The sequence below is a fragment of the Coniophora puteana genome, assembly GCF_000271625.1.
Source record: "Coniophora puteana RWD-64-598 SS2 unplaced genomic scaffold CONPUscaffold_3, whole genome shotgun sequence".
Lineage (NCBI taxonomy): Eukaryota > Fungi > Basidiomycota > Agaricomycetes > Boletales > Coniophoraceae > Coniophora > Coniophora puteana.
In genome coordinates this window covers 335,071-352,507 of record NW_006913055.1, presented here as the reverse complement: position 1 = coordinate 352,507, position 17,437 = coordinate 335,071, and the positions used below count along the sequence as shown (strand labels likewise).

Genomic DNA, 17,437 nt, shown 5'->3' with positions numbered 1-17,437 from the left:
CGCGAAAGGGAGTTGCTGCCGGCGGGGAAGTCCAAAACAGGTTATGTGCCTGATGACAAATCCAGCTCAGTGGTACAGAACACTATTCTAACACTAATACTAGTCCAAACGCTTATATTACTTCAATAATCATTATATCAGTATATAATAAGGTACCTTTAGTGAAAGAACGAAGGAAATAGGGGGGGAAACGCGCGAGATCTCGTTGACGTCGCTGGGGACGACGCCGACGGCGCCGGCATGATGTGGGGATGTGTCGGGGGAAAGGGGGAAGGCGCGGACATAGCCGGGAAATGGCGGGAATGGGACGGGATAGATGGTTACAGGGGTGAACCTTATTCGAGGGGATGACGTGGACATATGACTAATCCATCTACATTGAGAGACGGGACTTAGAGGAATTCTAGCCTACAAGGTGACCTGACCACCTGGGGTGCCGAGCTGGGGCTCACAGGAACCCTCAATTCGACCTTATTTAGCCGTAGTTAAGCGGACGGACACACCCTTGATATTAAATCAAAGTGTGGGAACGATAGGTGCCCGGGCGGGAGACTCCCGAGGTTTCCATGGTTTAGGTCGGTTCGCTTTGCTTGCAGTGTTGATCAGTATCATATAGCTTTAGCTTCACAAAGTTGGCAAAAAAAAAAGTGGGATACGCCCTTTCAGAGAAAATAAATTAGCAGCTGCAATTCGTGTCAGGGCAGCCTGAACGACCCAAACCCATGAAAGATTCTAAACGTGTAACTTACCGCCTTCTGTAGCGCTGCAGCCAACACGCTCACCACTTTCTCAGTTGTTAAGCAGTTGCTATATGCTCGCATGAGCGACAGGTCACGACCAACACCAGGGTGTTACCAACAACCTTAAAGAAGTAGGATATGGCTTTGAGCTCGAGGAGTGAACAGAAGCGAAGAGAACTGAAAACAACTTGGCAATAGGCCTCAAGCACTCAGCATGGGTGTAAGGAAGGTTTGCTGGACCAAGTAAACGTCCAAAACAACGCTCACACAATGTGGGGCAAGAAATATCGAAACTTGCCTTTTTGGCGTGTCTGATAAGCGCTAAGCGTTGGTGGCATCGCGCGCCTATTGCCTCGTGAACACCGCGCTACATACGTTTCTGAACACACGAACTTCCTGGGCAATGGGCATTTCCCGATATTTATATTGCGTGCATGCGTGAGGATCCGTCCAACGGCGAAGTTAATCTCATCTTCAGGTACGCAGTATTGGATTATGTACTGTGGTCCTGGCTTTTGCTTATGTTATTATCCCGCCAGCCGATTGTCACTATCCCGCCATGTTTGTGCAGCGCGCAGACCCTGAACTGAACGTCATCATATTTGGAGAATCGGGAGTAGGTAAAAGTTCAGTGGTGAACGTGCTCGTCGGTACGCCCGCGGCAAAGACCTCCCAGGATGCGGACACATGCACCTTGACCTCGGAGCGGTACTTCGCTGTCCTCGAGTCACTGGACGAGCGCATTATCACCCTCTGGGACACCGCAGGGCTTAGCGATTCTCGCCTTGGGTGGGACAGCTATCTCGACGCCGTCAGTAAAGCCAACGAGCTTATCGGGGAGCTCCGCAGAGCCGGAGGGATTCATCTTCTGCTGTTCGTGATGCGTGCAGGCAGGATGACCACGCTCATCGAGAAGAACTACAAGTTGTTTTCGGAGGTCTTGTGTGCGGGTAAGGTTCATACAGGAATAGTGGTGACCCACTTGGAGAACGAACAAAACCCAGAAGATTGGTGGAGAAGGAACGAGAATGCACTGCTGCAGTCAAACATACATTGTAATGGCCACGCCTGCATCTCGACGCTCGCTGCCCCCGCAAACTCACTCCAGCATGACGACGCAAGGGAGACAATCACCCGCCTGATCCGTGACTGTGCATTGATCAAGCCGATGATAGAGAGTAAAGATGTGTGGGTCATCCGAGTTGTGGAATGGATATGGAGAGCCTTCGTTCCGAAGGCAAATAGACCCAGGGTTAGAAAGCTGGCACGTCAGCTCCAGCAGCGTTGCGGCTTCTTGAAAGGCGAAGCCGAGCTCCTCGCCCAGAAGTTGTCGAATGTTCCAGACGACACCTCATTCTCGTAATGCTAATGACTTGCCTCGACGTATCCACGTTCATGATACCCCACAACCTGTAGTTATATGTTCATATTATAAGCATTGAAACGTGTGTAGCATCCAGATGTAATACACGCCTTATGCCTCACCTTCTGGCGCTTGGAAGGTAGTATCACCAATCAATGATAAGGCGGAAGAGGCGTTGGGGACATCATTGTACCTGCACCCATCGCACGTACTGACCAGAACCTTGGAGCTAAAAAAAAATAAGCGTCCAAACTGTAACGACGCTGAGCTTTCTCAATCGCTGAGAAAGCTCTAAGCGTATGATTCAGAACTTCTTCAAGTTGGATGCTGCGGAAGACAAGTACTTCGGCTCGTAACAATGGCTCACCATAATCTTTTTTCTGCATGCTTGCCGAAAGCATGGTACCCCGCGACGTGCAGCTATATTAGTATCATTGCCGCCGCAACAAGTTCACATGAGGATAAAACGCGCCTCGTAGAAACAATATTTTCAGGCGCCTATGCAGCATCGGCAAGCGACGATACAGTGGTGACGGAGAAGCTACTACAATGTCGACATCGTACCGCGGTCAGTCGGTACGAGTGACTTCCATCAGCCGCTCGAGCTCGGTACAGTAGCAGCGAAGCTGCAGCCCCATTCCCAGAGTGCTGCGCGCGCTTTCTGTGGGAGGATAGATGTCAACGCACATGCACAACTCGCACCTCACTACGGCTTGACGAGTTAATCCCCTCTTCTAGCAAATAAATGGTTCACCTTGCGTCCTTGAGACTGCATCCATGTGCTTGATACAGGTCGTCGAAGGCCTTAATTTTTGAACGTTGCTGTCAAGCTGTTGGCACTGTACTTACAATGTCAACGCGTCGGGAAATTAAGACACTATGGACACTAGAGGGTCTTGTCAACCGGGCGTGATATAAATATCAGTCTATTTTTGAAAGTTTCGGTACCGTCAATAATGGCCAGCACGACGTGGATGAGCGTTGACAGGGTCGTTTCGAGGGACGAGTGGACGTTGCCTTCAACGAGGTTGCAACAAGGTGAAGCCGCGAAATGGCTTGGGGAAAGCACGTGGGAAGTTGCTATTATTGGGTCTTTGCACAGCCACAAACGCCGCACAAGAGTGAGGAGGAACAATAGAGTTGACAGCCGAGGAACAATTACCGTCCCGTATATTTATCTCGTCGCCCTCAACAATGGTCACCACATCCTCTTCATTCCCCCAGGAGCCCTCCAAGTGCACTGGCTGCACCTACACATTCTTTTTAGCTTCTGTCTTTTCTAATTTTGCGCTTGCGCCTTCAAACCATAACCGCTCCAGACCTTCACGACCACCCTGACCGGGACACGACTTCACGATGCTGGGCACTCTCACAATCTTGTTTCTTGCTTTGCAGCTGCGACTCGTCGCTGGCCATGCCTGTGAGTCTATTATAAAAGTCTCATACGAGCTTAACCTAAACATACCCCGCTATTTACAGCGATCTGGCATCCCTCTATGTGGGGCTTCAACGTGACCGAGTCAACTTTCCACTATGACAACCGCCCCGTGTCGCCACTTCAGCACTACTCCTTCGACCAATGGTGGTTCCACGGCCACCTCGACTACCCTCCTCACCCTCAAGACGTCTTCGAGCTTCCCGCGGGGCAGAACGTTACCACCGAGATCACGTGTGACAAGGCAGCGACATCCTTCCACGACACGAACGCGCCGGACTCGGGCAAGTCCATCATCGACCCGAACGACCCGGACAACGTGTGCCCCGGCCAGCCCATATCCGAGTTCCACACCAAGGGCCTGGACGACGTCAAGGGCTGCGCGCTTGCGATCGCGTACAAGAGCAATGTCAGCGATGTCGCGATGGAGGACTTTACGGTGTTCAGCGTGAACCAGACGTGTGTGTGGACGCGGTTCACGGATTTTTCGGTGCCGAAGGATATGCCGCCGTGTCCGGACGGGAAGTGTATCTGCGCGTTCTTCTGGATCCATTCGCCGGACAGCGGAGGGGAGCAGAGTGAGTGTCCTTAACTTCGTGTCTTTATGGTATGTGAAATGACGCGTCGCGACTGAACAGATTACATGAACGGCTTCCAGTGCAATGTCACCAACTCCGTGTCCAACGTCCCTGTCGCCCAGTCCCAGGTCGCTCGGCGCTGCGGCGCGGACCCGCTCCTCGGCAAGGTCGACGCCGTCGCGGGCAACTGTACGTACGGCGCCAAGCAGCCCCTGTACTGGTTCCAGGCAGAGAACAACACTGTATGTCTCCTCTCCATATTCCGCCACCCATCTCTCATGACAACACACGCGACCAATCTCTTTCCATCGTTATAGCTGTTCGAAGGCGCACACTCCCCGCCGTTCTACAACGACCTGTATAACTTCAAGGACGGCGCGCAGAACGACATTTTCCAGGGCTTCTACGAGTCCATCCCCGTCCCCAGCGCTTTCCAGACCAAGCTACCCATTCTCGCCGTCCCGTCGAGCTCTTCAGGATCGGGATCGGGATCAGGAAGCGGTAGCAGCAGCGCTCCGGAGCCTGCTAGCAACTCCACATCTTCAGGTTCTGCTCCAGCGAGCAGCGCATCCAGTCTTCCGTCGCCCTCTTCGTCGGGCAAAAAGACGTGCCGGTGAGTACTCTAAGCTTCTGCACCTTCATCTTCCGAAAGGTCCTAACCATTCAACTCGCGTCTGCAGCTCCCGCAACTCAACTTCGACCGCCGCCAAGAAACGCCGCTCCAACCTCTCCATCCGCTCCTCTGCCCGCGCTGCTCTCGACGCGCGTGCAGCTGCACCCCCGCCGTCCGGCCACGGCCCCGCCGCCCGCCCCGCCGGATCGTTCATGTCGCGCGTGCTCGGCACGGGGAGGCAGCATCGTCAGCGCTCCAGCCAGCGATTCCATTGATTGGGATCTTCGTGGGCCGGTCACTCGTCTTATTTTGCTTTTAGTTTTGCTCTGCTTTGATTTTTTGTTTCCACTGGTGGAACTGGATTGTATCACCATCTCATCATCATACCCTTGGTTCGGGATTTCCATCGATACCCTTGATCTGGATCTGGGCTAGGTCGATTTACCCCCTTGTACTGTAGCTTTAGCTTTAGCCTTGGCTTTCTTGGTTATGGATGGCCGTATGGCCGTTTAGATGCGTAGTGCTCGTGTGTGATGTGTGGTTGAACCTCGTCGCCCATCTCAAATATGTCTGCCTTCTGGCAGCAGCACGAAGACTTCTATGTAATGTCTTCTTCGTCAGTACGGACACGCAGAGCAAAACCCCGAGTTCCCCGTCACAGCGTTTGCCTGCCACATGCGTAACTTGCATAAGTAAGTATGCTAGAATCGAGTGTTCTCGTAAAATTTGACAGATGACATCACCAGTGAGAGTCCGCATGACCTCACTGAGAGCCTCGTTGACAGTAACTTTCCCTCGCGAGACCGAGCGCTCCGGTGAAGTAAGTAGTGACAAAAGTACTTACATAAACATCACGACATATGATGACGGCCTCCATCATTAGCCGTGACCACTTTTTGACCACTACTTATCGATCCATAAACGTTTGCTTATGATGCCATGTCAGCCGATGCTGATGTGAAACACAAAGCACGTTTCCTTGATTCTTAGTTGCATGGTCATCAGACACACCCGAGCAACGGACAGTGAGATGAGACGTGACGCGGCATTCTGCTCATCATTAACGCGCGTTGATATAACACGGTAGTACACTAACCCTGCGAACGCCCCGAGGAAACTTCCGCTACGAACGTCGAGTGAGTGCGGAGAGATGCGGGGGCGTTCAAAATTTTAGACTGCTACATTGACGAACCTGTGGTTGTGGCTTGTGGACCGCAAGGGCCGCACTGATAGGCCCGCAGCAGAGTGCTACGTCAGGCCCTGTCATTGGTAGGTCTAAGGTCCTTTAGCCAGAAGCCTACTTCCCTTGCTGTTCCACGGCAATTGCTGAAACACAGCACCATCAGTACTCGACGACTACGACGAAGTCATTGGTGGAGCCAGTACGTGCTCTGGAGGCTGTGCAAGCTCATAGAAACATAGAAACGCACTAGAAGCACAGCCTGAGCTTCAAACTTGAGCACTTTGTTCCTGACACAATGGATGAAACGTGTCAGCGTCACAATCGTGAAAGTGTGAGGCCAACAAAACCGCGAAGGTTCGGACTGACGGCGAATGGACGCCGCACGTCCAATCGATTCGTTCGGAAGCAAACTGTCTTGCGCTAAGTGTACGTATGTCATTGTCGAGGAAGCTGTCAGAAATGTCGATGGACCATGAACCGCCTCGAAGGTGTGGCGATGCTCGCTCAGCCCATCAGGATCATATCAGATCTTACCAGATTAAACCGCTGATTGTCCATCCAGGTCCATCCCCCTGTTGGACGTGCGCTGCTTTGTGTGCTCTCGACTGCTCTCAATGAAAGACGTGGCCGTCATGCACGCCACCATCATGCTTCTTCCGCATCACGGAGATGAGTCGCCGAGCGGTCGGTCTTTGCATGATCGTTCGAAGTGTGTGATCGTTCAATCGTTTAGGATCTTGGACTTCATGCAAACCAACAAACGCTCAGGCAGTCACCGCCAGGAGGTCAGATGGCCCATCGAGGTGAAATGCTTCGTGCACAGCCTACGCACTCAGAGGTGCCAGTTTGAAGCATCTTCATGTTCGAACAACTTTTTCTTCACGTGGGTGCTGACAGTGCAAAAGGACACGGAAGTAGTCCGGCCGTTCGTCAAGATACCGGTCCTCTAGCCCCTGTGTTTGATGATCAGGAAAGAGATGTGACTGAAACCGATGCAACAACACTGCGACAACGCACGAAGCTATCATTCACACGGAGTACGTCCCGGGTACCGGGTGCTAGCGGGAGGGAACTGACGACAACTTCATCTTGTGACTTGACAGAGTAAACACTAAGCATCAGCATCAAAAGAAAAACAAGGGCGTTCTCGCAAGGCACTGTTAACAGGACGATGACCGAGCGTCGCCATCTAGGTACTTCGTCCCATGCACTTGGGCGATCAGCAATCCCAGCGGCTGGAAAGCTCGTAGCTTATTGGAAGCGAAGATCTGTGAGAAGCGTCGCTCGTTCTCAGCCCTAGTAATTTGAAGGGAAAGCCATACTCACGGTTCGTACGTGGGGTGTCCGCACCAGCCAGCTGGTGAGTTTGCTGGGCCACTCGGGTCCGCGAACGCAACGTGGGTTTGTACCTGTTCGTTGTCAGGTATCTCAAAGTAACTTGGTGAGTTAGCTACATAGATGCAGGAATACGCTCCCGTGCACCTCGTGGCCATCTGGGAGCCGCAGAGCCCCTGATCAGCATCAGCCACAGACGAAGGCCCCGAGTACCATCCCCGTGCCACTGTGAGACGCCATGGGAAGATTCGAACACAAGCTTCATGGTGAGCAGAAGGGCAAAAGATGATCATGATCATAGATCAGCGCCCAGCGATCAGGGCTAGTCAGGGCTCTGCAGGCGTACTCTGCATCCGCCCTTCTCAGAACTCGCGCACAGCCTCATTCGTACTGTGAAGACCCATAATCGTCGTTTGTGGCACACGACATATGCGAGCCAGCTGAACGGGCGCTTGACGCCACGAAGACAGCCGTTTGACGTTCCCATCGAATCTATCTCCGGTGTGTGGGGCGAGGCTGTACCTGAGGCAGATGCAAAGAGCCCGCTGTTGGTGGTGTATAGGGTCCGCTGCCCCATGCTTATCCAGGAGGGTGCAATGACGAGGTACATAGCGTGGCGCCGTGGTGGGTTGGAAGTATGCAATAGTATGCACGCGAGGGTTCGTTCGAGGTACGAGTACCTGGCGATGCATGGGCGCATCAAAGCGATGGTATATCCAAGTCAAAATATACACCTAGGGTGGGATACGGCTTCAAAGTACACGAAACTGAGCTTGGGCGGAGCTGAGTCGGGAGGCAGAGCATTCGCGATTTGAAGGAGGTACAAGCATACGCACCTGTCGAGTCTCCGTGTCGAGCACGTATAGCCAATAATAGAGCAAAGTAACAACAGATTGTGTTGATTTCTACGTCTCTCCTGCAAAGTCCGCCTGAGGTCAGCATGACGAATAGCGCATGCGAGAAACGCACTGCGAATGCTAGGCAAAATCACACTTCATCGTCGCCAAACGACAACAAGATCTTCCCTGCCTTCTTCGACTTCTTCTTCGCGGGCTTTTTCGACTGAGGCTCGGGAGCGTCGTCTTCCGCGCCGTCACCTACGATCTTCCGCTTCTTCTTCGCAGCGGATGCTGCACCGCCCGAAGAGAATGATAAGCCAGGAGGCGCTTTCGACTTGAGTTTCTCTTTCGAGCTCTTGGCATCATCGTCTTTTGTATCGTCAGCAGCCGCAGGCAGAGTATCATTAGGGAGCGGAGGCAGGCCCCTGGCTGAGTTCGCAAACGCGCATAAGTCCATGAGCACAGAGTCACCCCATGGACATTCAGCCCACTCCACGCACCTCTCCGCCGCTCGTTCTCGGCCTCTCGCGCGTTCAGATGCTTCCCCTCCTTGAGCACCACCACCTGCGGCGCCTCGTCCATATCGTCCTCATCCGCGCTTCCCGCGTCTCCCTCCGGCCGCTCCGGTATCGGCGGCCTCTCGCGGCCTCCACTCCCTTCCCCGCCCCCCGACGGCCGCTGCGGAATCGGAGGCCGCCCAGACCCATCGTCGTAAAACTCCTGTCCGTCCTCGTCGTAGTACTGCGGCGCGTCTTCGTCTTCGTCTTCTGGTATGCCCTTCACGCGGTTCTGGAGCTTGCGCAGGAACGCGGGTGTCTCGCCTGCGTTGTATGCGAGGCGCGAGGAGAGCTGGTGGCGGTTGAGCTCTTTTGGAGGCATCGTGACGCGAGTGAAGTCAACACTGAGGCTTAGACTGGGGTGAGGTGAACGCTGAGCGCAGCTCGGCGGGCGTCTCGCTGAGATGCTGAGTCACGTGCGCGTGCGTTTAGCGGACCGGCCCGCCCGACGTCGGTCAGCGAGCGGTTGGACGTATACCCGAGGGCCGACGGTTATGATGTCGACGAGCTACGCGACGTCAGACCGCCCCAGATTTCATCAAGGGCAGATGTGTTCGATGCTGCTCCGCCGACATATTGCACGGGCAGGAGATCCCGTCCCGGTCTTAACTCGCTAAATTACGATGGCAATCACATGTTAGACAGCGACGCTCTTGTCTGTTCTGCTGCTGGACGAGCGGCACGTAGCATGGATATTTCACCCATGTGTATGCGCATCTCTTGCTGACGCATCAATCATGATGGAAGGAAAGTCGGAGGACCTGTGTGGCTGGCACAGTATGGGCGAGAAGTCTAACCTAGTCTACCATCAACGCCCTAGCGTGGTACTGCACACGGTGGACGGAACAGCTGGTGGGTTGCTGATGTCCATGCATGCAGATGCCCGTGCAGATAGATGACGATATCTCAGCTCGCGCTCAGCAAACCGATCTATAGATGTTGCGGTCGCGAAGTCTTGTTCCGTTCTAACTTTGGACAGGCTTTATAATAGCTTACACATTGCACACTATGAATAGGTATGCAGTCTCTCGGCGGTCTACCAAGGTCTACTTACGTGTCTATCTTGCCGAATGACCTGCAAACACGGACGTGAGTTTAAGTGAGATAAACGCCTCAAAGGCCACCTGATGCGAGAGCAGACGTAATGCTTCTGCGATCACCGTAGATCGCCATCTAATCGCGACGGTGTCACCGTGATGGTCCCCGAAGGTATGTAGCGAGATAACATCGCGCCCTCGGAGGGTTGACAGGGGCTGACAGATGTTGATTCGGCTACCGGTAGTTTCCACCGTGTGTCCTTGTGCGTCTCCTCGCATGTGTTCGCTGTCGCCCCAATTATCGTCCTTAGTCAACGGGAAAGAGCCTTTGAAATTTGGTACTCGTCGGGGTAAGCAGACATTTGGTCGCGTTTGAGACACGCTACGGGTGCGGATCCGCTGCGAGGACACTTTGCGTATGCCAACGGTGGCGCGCGACTTTGATAGTTTCAAGGGGCATGCACGAACATGAGGCGGAAGATCTGGAGAGCGAGGATGCAAATGGGCTCAGGCTAGGAGCAGCAGGTGCCTTGGAGACCAGGTCTAGGCGACGGAGCTTAACTCGATCGAGGAAGCTAAAAACATGGGCGCGAAGCTTCCTTTCAGGCGGAAATGACGGGTGCTCCTCGGGAGTTAGTTCCGCGATCGAGCTGCGACGATGGGCCAGGGACCATCTGCACCAATGTGGCAGCCAAAGAGATGGGCAGCTCTGGGATCAGTGTACCATCACGATGCGAGTCGAGGAGGAGTAGCATGGTGACTTGGCGTGGAGTCGAGCGAGCTTATCCTTGGGCGAACACACGGAGGGGACAGAGTCAACGCGGGTAAACCCGAAGTGATGGTGGCTCCCTGATCAGCACGGAGGGGAATTCGCTCGCACACAGATGATGGAGCACGGGTGAATTGGTGCTAAGTTGGACTAAAGAGCCGCACGTTTTGATTCAGATTTCCTTTCCAATCGGAAGCGCGGAGGCCCCAGGGACTCGTTCTGGGAATCATAGAACCTTGTTTTGTTCGGGGTACAATGTGCGAATGAGAGTGAGACAATGAGAGAGGAAATACTAGATTTTGAAGGCGGAGAATGGTCGATGGAATATGTAGAACACCGAGAGATGACAGGAGAGGAATGGACCCACTGGACCGAGGACGAGTCCGAGACTGGGGGACAGTGGACGAGGAAGGTTTGCGAGCGCTCCGCAACTGACGACAAATTCCCATAAACGGATGCCCACATACCATATGGAGAACCTTGGGCGCGTTCGGCAGGCGATGCCGAGGGTTTGGACTGCGCAGTTGGCCGCTCCGTTCGCGGAGCATAGCAATACCCGACTACACGCACAGGATGCGAGAGACTAGGCCAGCGAAACGCCGGGATGAACATGGACACTCTGAGGACTCTGGAGGACAGAGGCGACATGGATGACATCGAGGAGGGAGAGAGAGAAAAAGCGTTTTGCGAAGATGCGAATGTCCGCAGAGTGCGAATGATGACAAGCTGAGAAGCGATCACCTTTGGCGGAGTGCTAAAAGGCCAGGCACCCTTTCTTGGCTAAGCCGGCCCACAATTGTTCTCATCCCCTCATTCAGCGCCTATCCGTTCTTTATCCCCTCCCCAATCCTCCCTTGCCCCATAGCGCCGTTCCCTAGTACTCCCCCCACCCTCTATTCCTCCATAGCGCCAGGAGCACAGCAACTACAGCACCTCAATTCACCCCAGGGCCACAACGTTCACACCCGCCCTTCCGCTCAAGTCATGTCACTTCTACAGCAAGATGTCGGTCATGAGATCGATTACCACTCCCCCAGTCCCTCCTCCAAGCCTCTCAATCTCGGCGGAGGCCCATACGACAACTACGAGTTCAGTCACCTCCAGTCTCCCCCCTTTCCTCACACCCCATCGTACAATGGTTCCTATCAGAACTCCCCCTACTCTGGTCACTCTGATCTCAGCTTTGACCCCGGAGAGTACGGCGATGGATACGGCATGGATGACCAAGGCGGAATCATGCAACAGGAAGACTACGACCCATCCGACTACGATGCCCCCAACACGGGTTTGCTCATGTTCAACGGCGACTTCATGCATGGCGACGCACCAGCCGTCTCTGTCACCCCAGCAGCTCATGATCACCACTCCCCCGCCTTCGACTACAGCTCACCATCAAGTGCCGACAACGACGGCCACACTCGTAGTCGCGCGTCCTCAATATCGTCCAACCACCCGCGACCGATGACGTCCCCTCGTCTCGATGTTGCTCGCTCGTTCGAGAACATGCGATTCGACTCGCCGCATTGGGCTCCTGGTCAGCTCCCCATCGACCGCGGCAATTCCCCTCCACGGAAACCCCAGTCCCCACCTACCCTCCTCATTCCCGAGAACAGTCCCAACAATCGGCCGATGTACCACCAGGATCCGCCCGTGATCAACGCGCCCGACGGCGATGGGGGATTCATGTCGACGGGCCCCCAGCTGCACATTGTGCCGGCGACGCCTGTGAGCGGCGGAGGGGCAGCTTCACAGGCGGTTCCATTCCAGCAAACACTTGGAACTCTCCATCAAGGCGAGTATCTTTGTTTATTTTGGACTTTGATTCGTTCTAGTCCAAGATTCGCACCGTTTTTGGGGAGATCCGTGCTTACTCGATCTGCTGTTACAGGTTCGGTACAAAATGGACAAGTCGCAACCCCTTCATGGGATCAGCAACAAATCCAGCAGGCGCCCGAGGTATCACAATCACTCGGACTTTCCCGCTATCCCGAACAGTCCGCACAGCCGCAGCCACTACCGTATCCTTTTAATACGCAACACAGCCACACAGCCTCTCAGGGGCTGTCCACTGCCGGGCCTCAAGTACATCCCGATTCGACCAACACGAATCTCTTATTCCCAAATATCCCTCCCCGCTCGCGCAGTAAATCCGACACGGCTTCCTCTATTAAACCCCTCTGGAACCAGGGCTTCAACATGAGTCACGAACAGCTCACCGCTGCCATGAACGAATCTGCCCTCGACGACACCGCTACCGTCAACCTGTCCGACGTCCTCCCCCAGCACCAGCAACAGCACCAGTACATGGGCCAGCAACAACAGCACCCCGCCAGTGCAGGTGCCAATCAGACGTCGTTCAACATGAACGCTATGCAGCAGCAACAGCCCTTCTCCTACAATCCCTCGCCCATGAACGGCTTCCTCTCCCCTGACGCTGGGCAGATCCGTCGATCGAGGTCTGACGGTGGATCGCGCCCCACGCATACCCGCCTCTCGCGATCTGAGGATTTCACCTCGTCCCTCATGTACCCTCCGTCGTCGCAACAGGACTTCATCAAGTCTCAATTCCTCCACCCCTCCATTGACGGTCCCATCCCCTCCATCCGCGGCACCCATATTCGTCGCGGCTCTTCGGGCTCGCGCAGTGGGCTGTCGTCGAACCGTCCTAGTCCGTACCCCAGCCCGTCGGCGAGCCCGCAGGTCTACCACGAGGACCTGCCGAGCGTGTCGATAACGGGTCGTCCGCCCTCGATGTTGCGGCCTGACCCACAGCAGAATGCACTGGTCAGCAAGCCCAATGTTACGAGCGAGCGCACGGCGGGTGCGAGCCACCGTCGTCGGAAGCAGGAAGCTAACTTCCTGTGCCCCGTCCCTGGTTGCGGTAGCACGTTCACGCGCAGCTTCAATCTCAAGGGTACGTTCTCTCTCCACGTTCTTATCTGTTGAGCCTTTGACTGATGGTTGTTGGTTCCTTAGGACACATGCGGTCGCACAACGAGGAGCGCCCGTTCCAGTGCAAGTGGCCCGGCTGCGGCAAGGGCTTCGCGCGGCAGCACGACTGCAAGCGGCACGAGCAGCTGCACTCGAACTACCGCCCGTTCACCTGCGACGGGTGCAACAAGAACTTTGCACGCATGGACGCGCTGAACCGCCACTGTGAGTTCTCCGCCGTTGATCATCATTCTTCTTCGACGTGGGTTGCTGATGACTTCCCGCGATCTTTTGCAGTACGTTCTGAGGGCGGTGCCGAGTGCCAGCGTATGATCGATGCCAACAAGGATGTGAGCGGCGTTGGGTCCGTGCTGAAGACCGAGGAGGGCTGGGGGATCGGCGTCATGGTATAGAGTTCCATCTCTTTGCAAGATTAATCTTCGTCATCAACTCTCTTCATCGTCGTCTGCACTACTGCACCCCTCATCGCACCTTCATCGGCATCGGCATCGTCTCGCAAGCACCCCATCGGCACGTCTTTCTCGGTTTTTCGTTCTCGCCCTCCTGGTCTCTATATGCTATATTAAACCAGTTGTATCCTCCTTACGCTCAGCTATTCTACTGCGGACGCTCCGGCGGGTTCTGGCCACTGTTATTATTTGCTTCGTTCTTCCTGTTTTCTTTTGTTTCTTTTCGTCTCACCGAACCACCGCCGCTCGATATATAAACCCATAATGCCGCATAGTTCATTATAAACTCACAAGCTCACCCTCATATTATAGCTGCTCCCCAAGCTTTGTGTTTATTATTCTTTTCTCGTTCTCGTTTTCTATATTATGTTATGAACACGATCGTCAACATCAACACCTGATCCCACTCTTGTAGCGTAGTCTCCAAATTCGTAGATTCCGGTGGACGTTATTTATGCTGCTGTACATGGAATACAAATTTTGTTTGATATCTTATGCCCGCTCTGCTTGCCATTCGTTCTTGCTTTCGATTTTCGATTTCGCCGGTACTCTGTGACTCGACGGTCTAAAGTCAAATGTCCTGCGCAGCGCGCAGCAGTATACGCAGCACTGCTAGTACTAGCGACGAAAGCGTCGACTCCTCCGCGGGTGGCCCTGAAAGTTCTGACTCATCCGGTGCAATCAGAGTCAATGGGCGAATGCAGCAGCCCGGGACCGGGCGTGTGGGTAAGTGCGCAACTGTACATGGATCTAGTATTTGCTAAGTGGTATTTTTGGAACGGGGTCTGTCCATGTCCAAAATGCTGCCTTGGTGATGATGCGTGATGTGGTGATGATTCCGAAACACGTTCGGGAGTGGGCTGTGTTTGGTTATGGACGGTGGACACTGAGTGGTGGATGGTGGGCACTGGATGGTGGATGGTGGATGGTAGGGGGCTGGGCGAGGCTTCAGGCATCAGACATCAAGATCAGGATGAGATAGTCCCGTCTCGATCTCGGAGTCGGAGGGTGGATGGGTCGATTTGTTAACACCATGCTAGTACGAGCGTGGCGCCGACGCTCGTCGTTCGTTGGATCATCACTCGGGAGATGTATGTTGGAACTCTTGCTGTTGCTGTTCAACAAGTTGCTATTGGATGGTCAGCTAGATTGATCCTCTGACACGTTTGAGCTGCAACTTGAAATGTGGTGTGTATTGCCTCGGGTCGATGATGTACTACCGGATGATGTTTTGATCGTTTCTTAGGGGAGCGCGGAGACGGTTTGGATTTTGGAGAGGGTGCAGAAGACTCGTCGACGTCGACGTCTGTCACATCAGCATCAGTGTCGGACGGGCGGATGGCCGTAGTCTCCGTGCTCCATCCTCCGTTGTCCGATCGTTGTCAGCGTCCGGCGTCAGCTCTCCCTGAACCTTAACGAGGAAGGATCGAACAAGGAGCGGGATTTCTAAACATAGACAACGATTAGGTTTCTCGCTGCACCTATCGCTGTATTGCTAAACCCTCGAAGGTTTGTCGCTGCGCCGCGCTGTCAAGTCAGTATCATATACAGCTTAAGGTCATAGCGGGCTTCAAGGGTGCTCCAGCTGTATGACTATTGGCAAGGCGGTGATCACGAAATCGCCGATGCGCGGAGGCCGGCGAGCAGGTGCAAGTAGCTATCCAGTAGTGGAAACTCTATTGCCTCGGTCTCAGCGAGCCAGACGCCGAGGCTGTGGCCGCTGCACGGGCGCGCAGCATTCGTTGGTGCTAAAAGTAGGTAATACAGCTTTACCTTGTTTATTTGTGATAACACCAAGTTCGATCGGGCATTGCATCCCGTTCGATCGCGCTCGTTTGGACGATGGACGTGGGTGTGGATGTGGATGTGGTCAGAACTCAGAACCTAGACTCGGAGTTTAGCGAGGGCGCGTGTATGAGGCACCAGCCAGCGGAGGCAATTGTTTGATGTTGCTATTGGTCGCGCGGCTTCGAGTTCATTTGAACGCGGTGCAGTGTTGGACGTCATTCGTGCCCACATCACGATCAAGCTGGCTCTGATCATCGAAATTGTGTACAGCATCGTCGTCGACATGGTTGGGAGGGCGCCGGCTAGGATCTAGTGCGAGTTGTTGATAGTTTGCGCGTACCTCGGGGCAGGGCGACGATCCCAGCTCGTAGTGGAAGCAAACCTTCGGTTTGGGGGAGCTCTTGGTTTGGCTATTCGACGCCTTGAATGCCAGATAGTCTTCCACTGCGTGCATGATTCTTGAGATACTTGGAGCGAGTCGGATGGCTATTTGCCTTGGGAAAGTACCGGGCAATAGTCTAAGCAACTTGGAGTCCGGGTACTATTCAATACCACGTAATGCAGTGCAAACAGTGATTTCCAGAGCCGTTTACGCTGACGAACGGATTGTGAACGTGCCATCGTGAGTAATGATGCAAAGTTGGCGCGCACACCTAGACTGCAGAACTACGAGTAAGAACCAGGGGTATCTTACGCCTTGCCCTGAAAACAAAGTTCGGGAGAGGCCGACTGCTGTCGAATCTTGTTGTTTGTACCATCTGCAACGGAGTACTGTGGCCGTCTCAGGAACTGGGATCAGGATCAGGATCTGCACGTACTACGAACGAAATGCACTCCTACAGTGTGGGAGTCAATGGGGTTGTGGCTTTTTATGAAGCATCCACGTCCGTCTAAGAGGAGGCAGCGCACCATCATGACTGCTTTGGATTTTTATGGAGTCCAGAATCATGTATAACCAGCCAAACGACAAGCTTTACAGTCATCGCCCAAGACGATGATTGTGGAGACGGATTTGTTTTCCGTGTCGACCTAGGCAGCACCTCGAAGGAGATCGTGAAGTCGAAGCTGTGAAAGTTCGGAGGCGTCGACGGGGCAAGAACACTCCATTGCGACGTAATAATGGTGCCTACCAGGCACAGATAACTTACATTTTACCTGGGAACCACAACATATTTCTGTAAAAGGGGGATGTCCGAAGCTCGCAAGCTTCCTGTGCCCCAGCGGAGTAAGAAGAGAGCAGACCTTCTCGGAGAATTCCGATGAAAGACTTGTGATTCTCATGGGTTCCGTTCATCTCGCTGGCCAAGTCGACTGAGGTCTTCAGATAAGGACTAATGAAGGAAACCATTTCGAAATCAGCGGAAACAACAGTCTCTTGAAAGAGGCAGTCCGGCCCCAACTGCTTGACCGCCCAGAGGAGCGCTAATTCATTCAGCGTGTTATTGCGCTCCGTGTCAAAGGTTGCGCTCACCAGCTAAGGTTCCCGTCGGCCTACAGTAGTCTAGAGCTTTGTCTAGTATGAAACTGTGCAACCCAATGTGTGGGCTTTACTCTAAGAGGCAGTGCGCAGAGAGCTCACTTCCAACTTCCGATGCCGTCGAGTCCTGTGCGCGCGGAGATAAGATTGTGTTTGGGGTGCGATGCTCAGCATGCCGCCTCGCTGAGCTAGATTGTGACAGTCAAGCAGTAAAATCATGAGTCATAAGTTGTACCGGATTACAAGGCGTTAACAATTCCATTCTGAGACATGGGCGGGAGGCAGCAAAGAGTCGCTGTAGGCGCCTATAGACAGGAGGTTG

At 53.9% G+C, this 17,437-nt stretch overlaps 5 protein-coding genes across 5 annotated transcripts; 4 read left to right on the top strand and 1 right to left on the bottom strand.

The window, feature by feature from the left end:
• Positions 1-1,299: 1,299 nt before the first annotated feature.
• CONPUDRAFT_150739 (uncharacterized protein) lies at positions 1,300-2,103 on the top strand (the record flags this gene model as incomplete). The annotated part of the gene is made up of 1 exon (XM_007767420.1): positions 1,300-2,103. The coding sequence occupies one exon, from the start codon at positions 1,300-1,302 to the stop codon at positions 2,101-2,103; it is 804 nt and encodes a 267-aa protein (XP_007765610.1).
• A 1,265-nt stretch (positions 2,104-3,368) lies between these two features.
• Positions 3,369-5,175, top strand: CONPUDRAFT_135444 (uncharacterized protein). Its single transcript, XM_007767419.1, has 5 exons — positions 3,369-3,523; positions 3,583-4,116; positions 4,177-4,358; positions 4,434-4,729; positions 4,797-5,175. The coding sequence occupies exons 1-5, from the start codon at positions 3,460-3,462 to the stop codon at positions 5,002-5,004; spliced, it is 1,284 nt and encodes a 427-aa protein (XP_007765609.1). The 5' UTR covers positions 3,369-3,459; the 3' UTR covers positions 5,005-5,175.
• Positions 5,176-7,745: 2,570 nt separating this feature from the next.
• Positions 7,746-8,999, bottom strand: CONPUDRAFT_163008 (uncharacterized protein). Its single transcript, XM_007767418.1, has 3 exons — positions 8,587-8,999; positions 8,217-8,515; positions 7,746-8,163 (listed from the first exon to the last, which is right to left on the bottom strand). The coding sequence occupies exons 1-2, from the start codon at positions 8,963-8,965 to the stop codon at positions 8,235-8,237; spliced, it is 660 nt and encodes a 219-aa protein (XP_007765608.1). The 5' UTR covers positions 8,966-8,999; the 3' UTR covers positions 7,746-8,163; positions 8,217-8,234.
• A 2,953-nt stretch (positions 9,000-11,952) lies between these two features.
• CONPUDRAFT_51316 (uncharacterized protein) lies at positions 11,953-12,192 on the top strand (the record flags this gene model as incomplete). Its single annotated transcript, XM_007767161.1, has 1 exon — positions 11,953-12,192. A coding segment is annotated over one exon (240 nt), but the record flags the coding sequence as incomplete, so codon positions are not given.
• Positions 12,193-13,200: 1,008 nt separating this feature from the next.
• On the top strand, positions 13,201-13,793 carry CONPUDRAFT_49712 (uncharacterized protein; the record flags this gene model as incomplete). Its single annotated transcript, XM_007767068.1, has 2 exons — positions 13,201-13,363; positions 13,426-13,793. The coding sequence occupies 2 exons, from the start codon at positions 13,201-13,203 to the stop codon at positions 13,791-13,793; spliced, it is 531 nt and encodes a 176-aa protein (XP_007765258.1).
• Positions 13,794-17,437: the final 3,644 nt, after the last annotated feature.

Excerpts from the sequence above, each read along its gene's own strand:
- CONPUDRAFT_135444 (XM_007767419.1), top strand. The coding sequence starts at position 3,460 with ATGCTGGGCACTCTCACAATCTTGTTTCTTGCTTTGCAGCTGCGACTC. Across the intron at positions 4,117-4,176 it reads GGACAGCGGAGGGGAGCAGA|ATTACATGAACGGCTTCCAG; the intron begins GTGAGTGTCCTT and ends GCGACTGAACAG. Across the intron at positions 4,730-4,796 it reads TCGGGCAAAAAGACGTGCCG|CTCCCGCAACTCAACTTCGA; the intron begins GTGAGTACTCTA and ends TCGCGTCTGCAG.
- CONPUDRAFT_163008 (XM_007767418.1), bottom strand. The coding sequence starts at position 8,965 with ATGCCTCCAAAAGAGCTCAACCGCCACCAGCTCTCCTCGCGCCTCGCA. Across the intron at positions 8,516-8,586 it reads CGAGAACGAGCGGCGGAGAG|CCAGGGGCCTGCCTCCGCTC; the intron begins GTGCGTGGAGTG and ends TTGCGAACTCAG.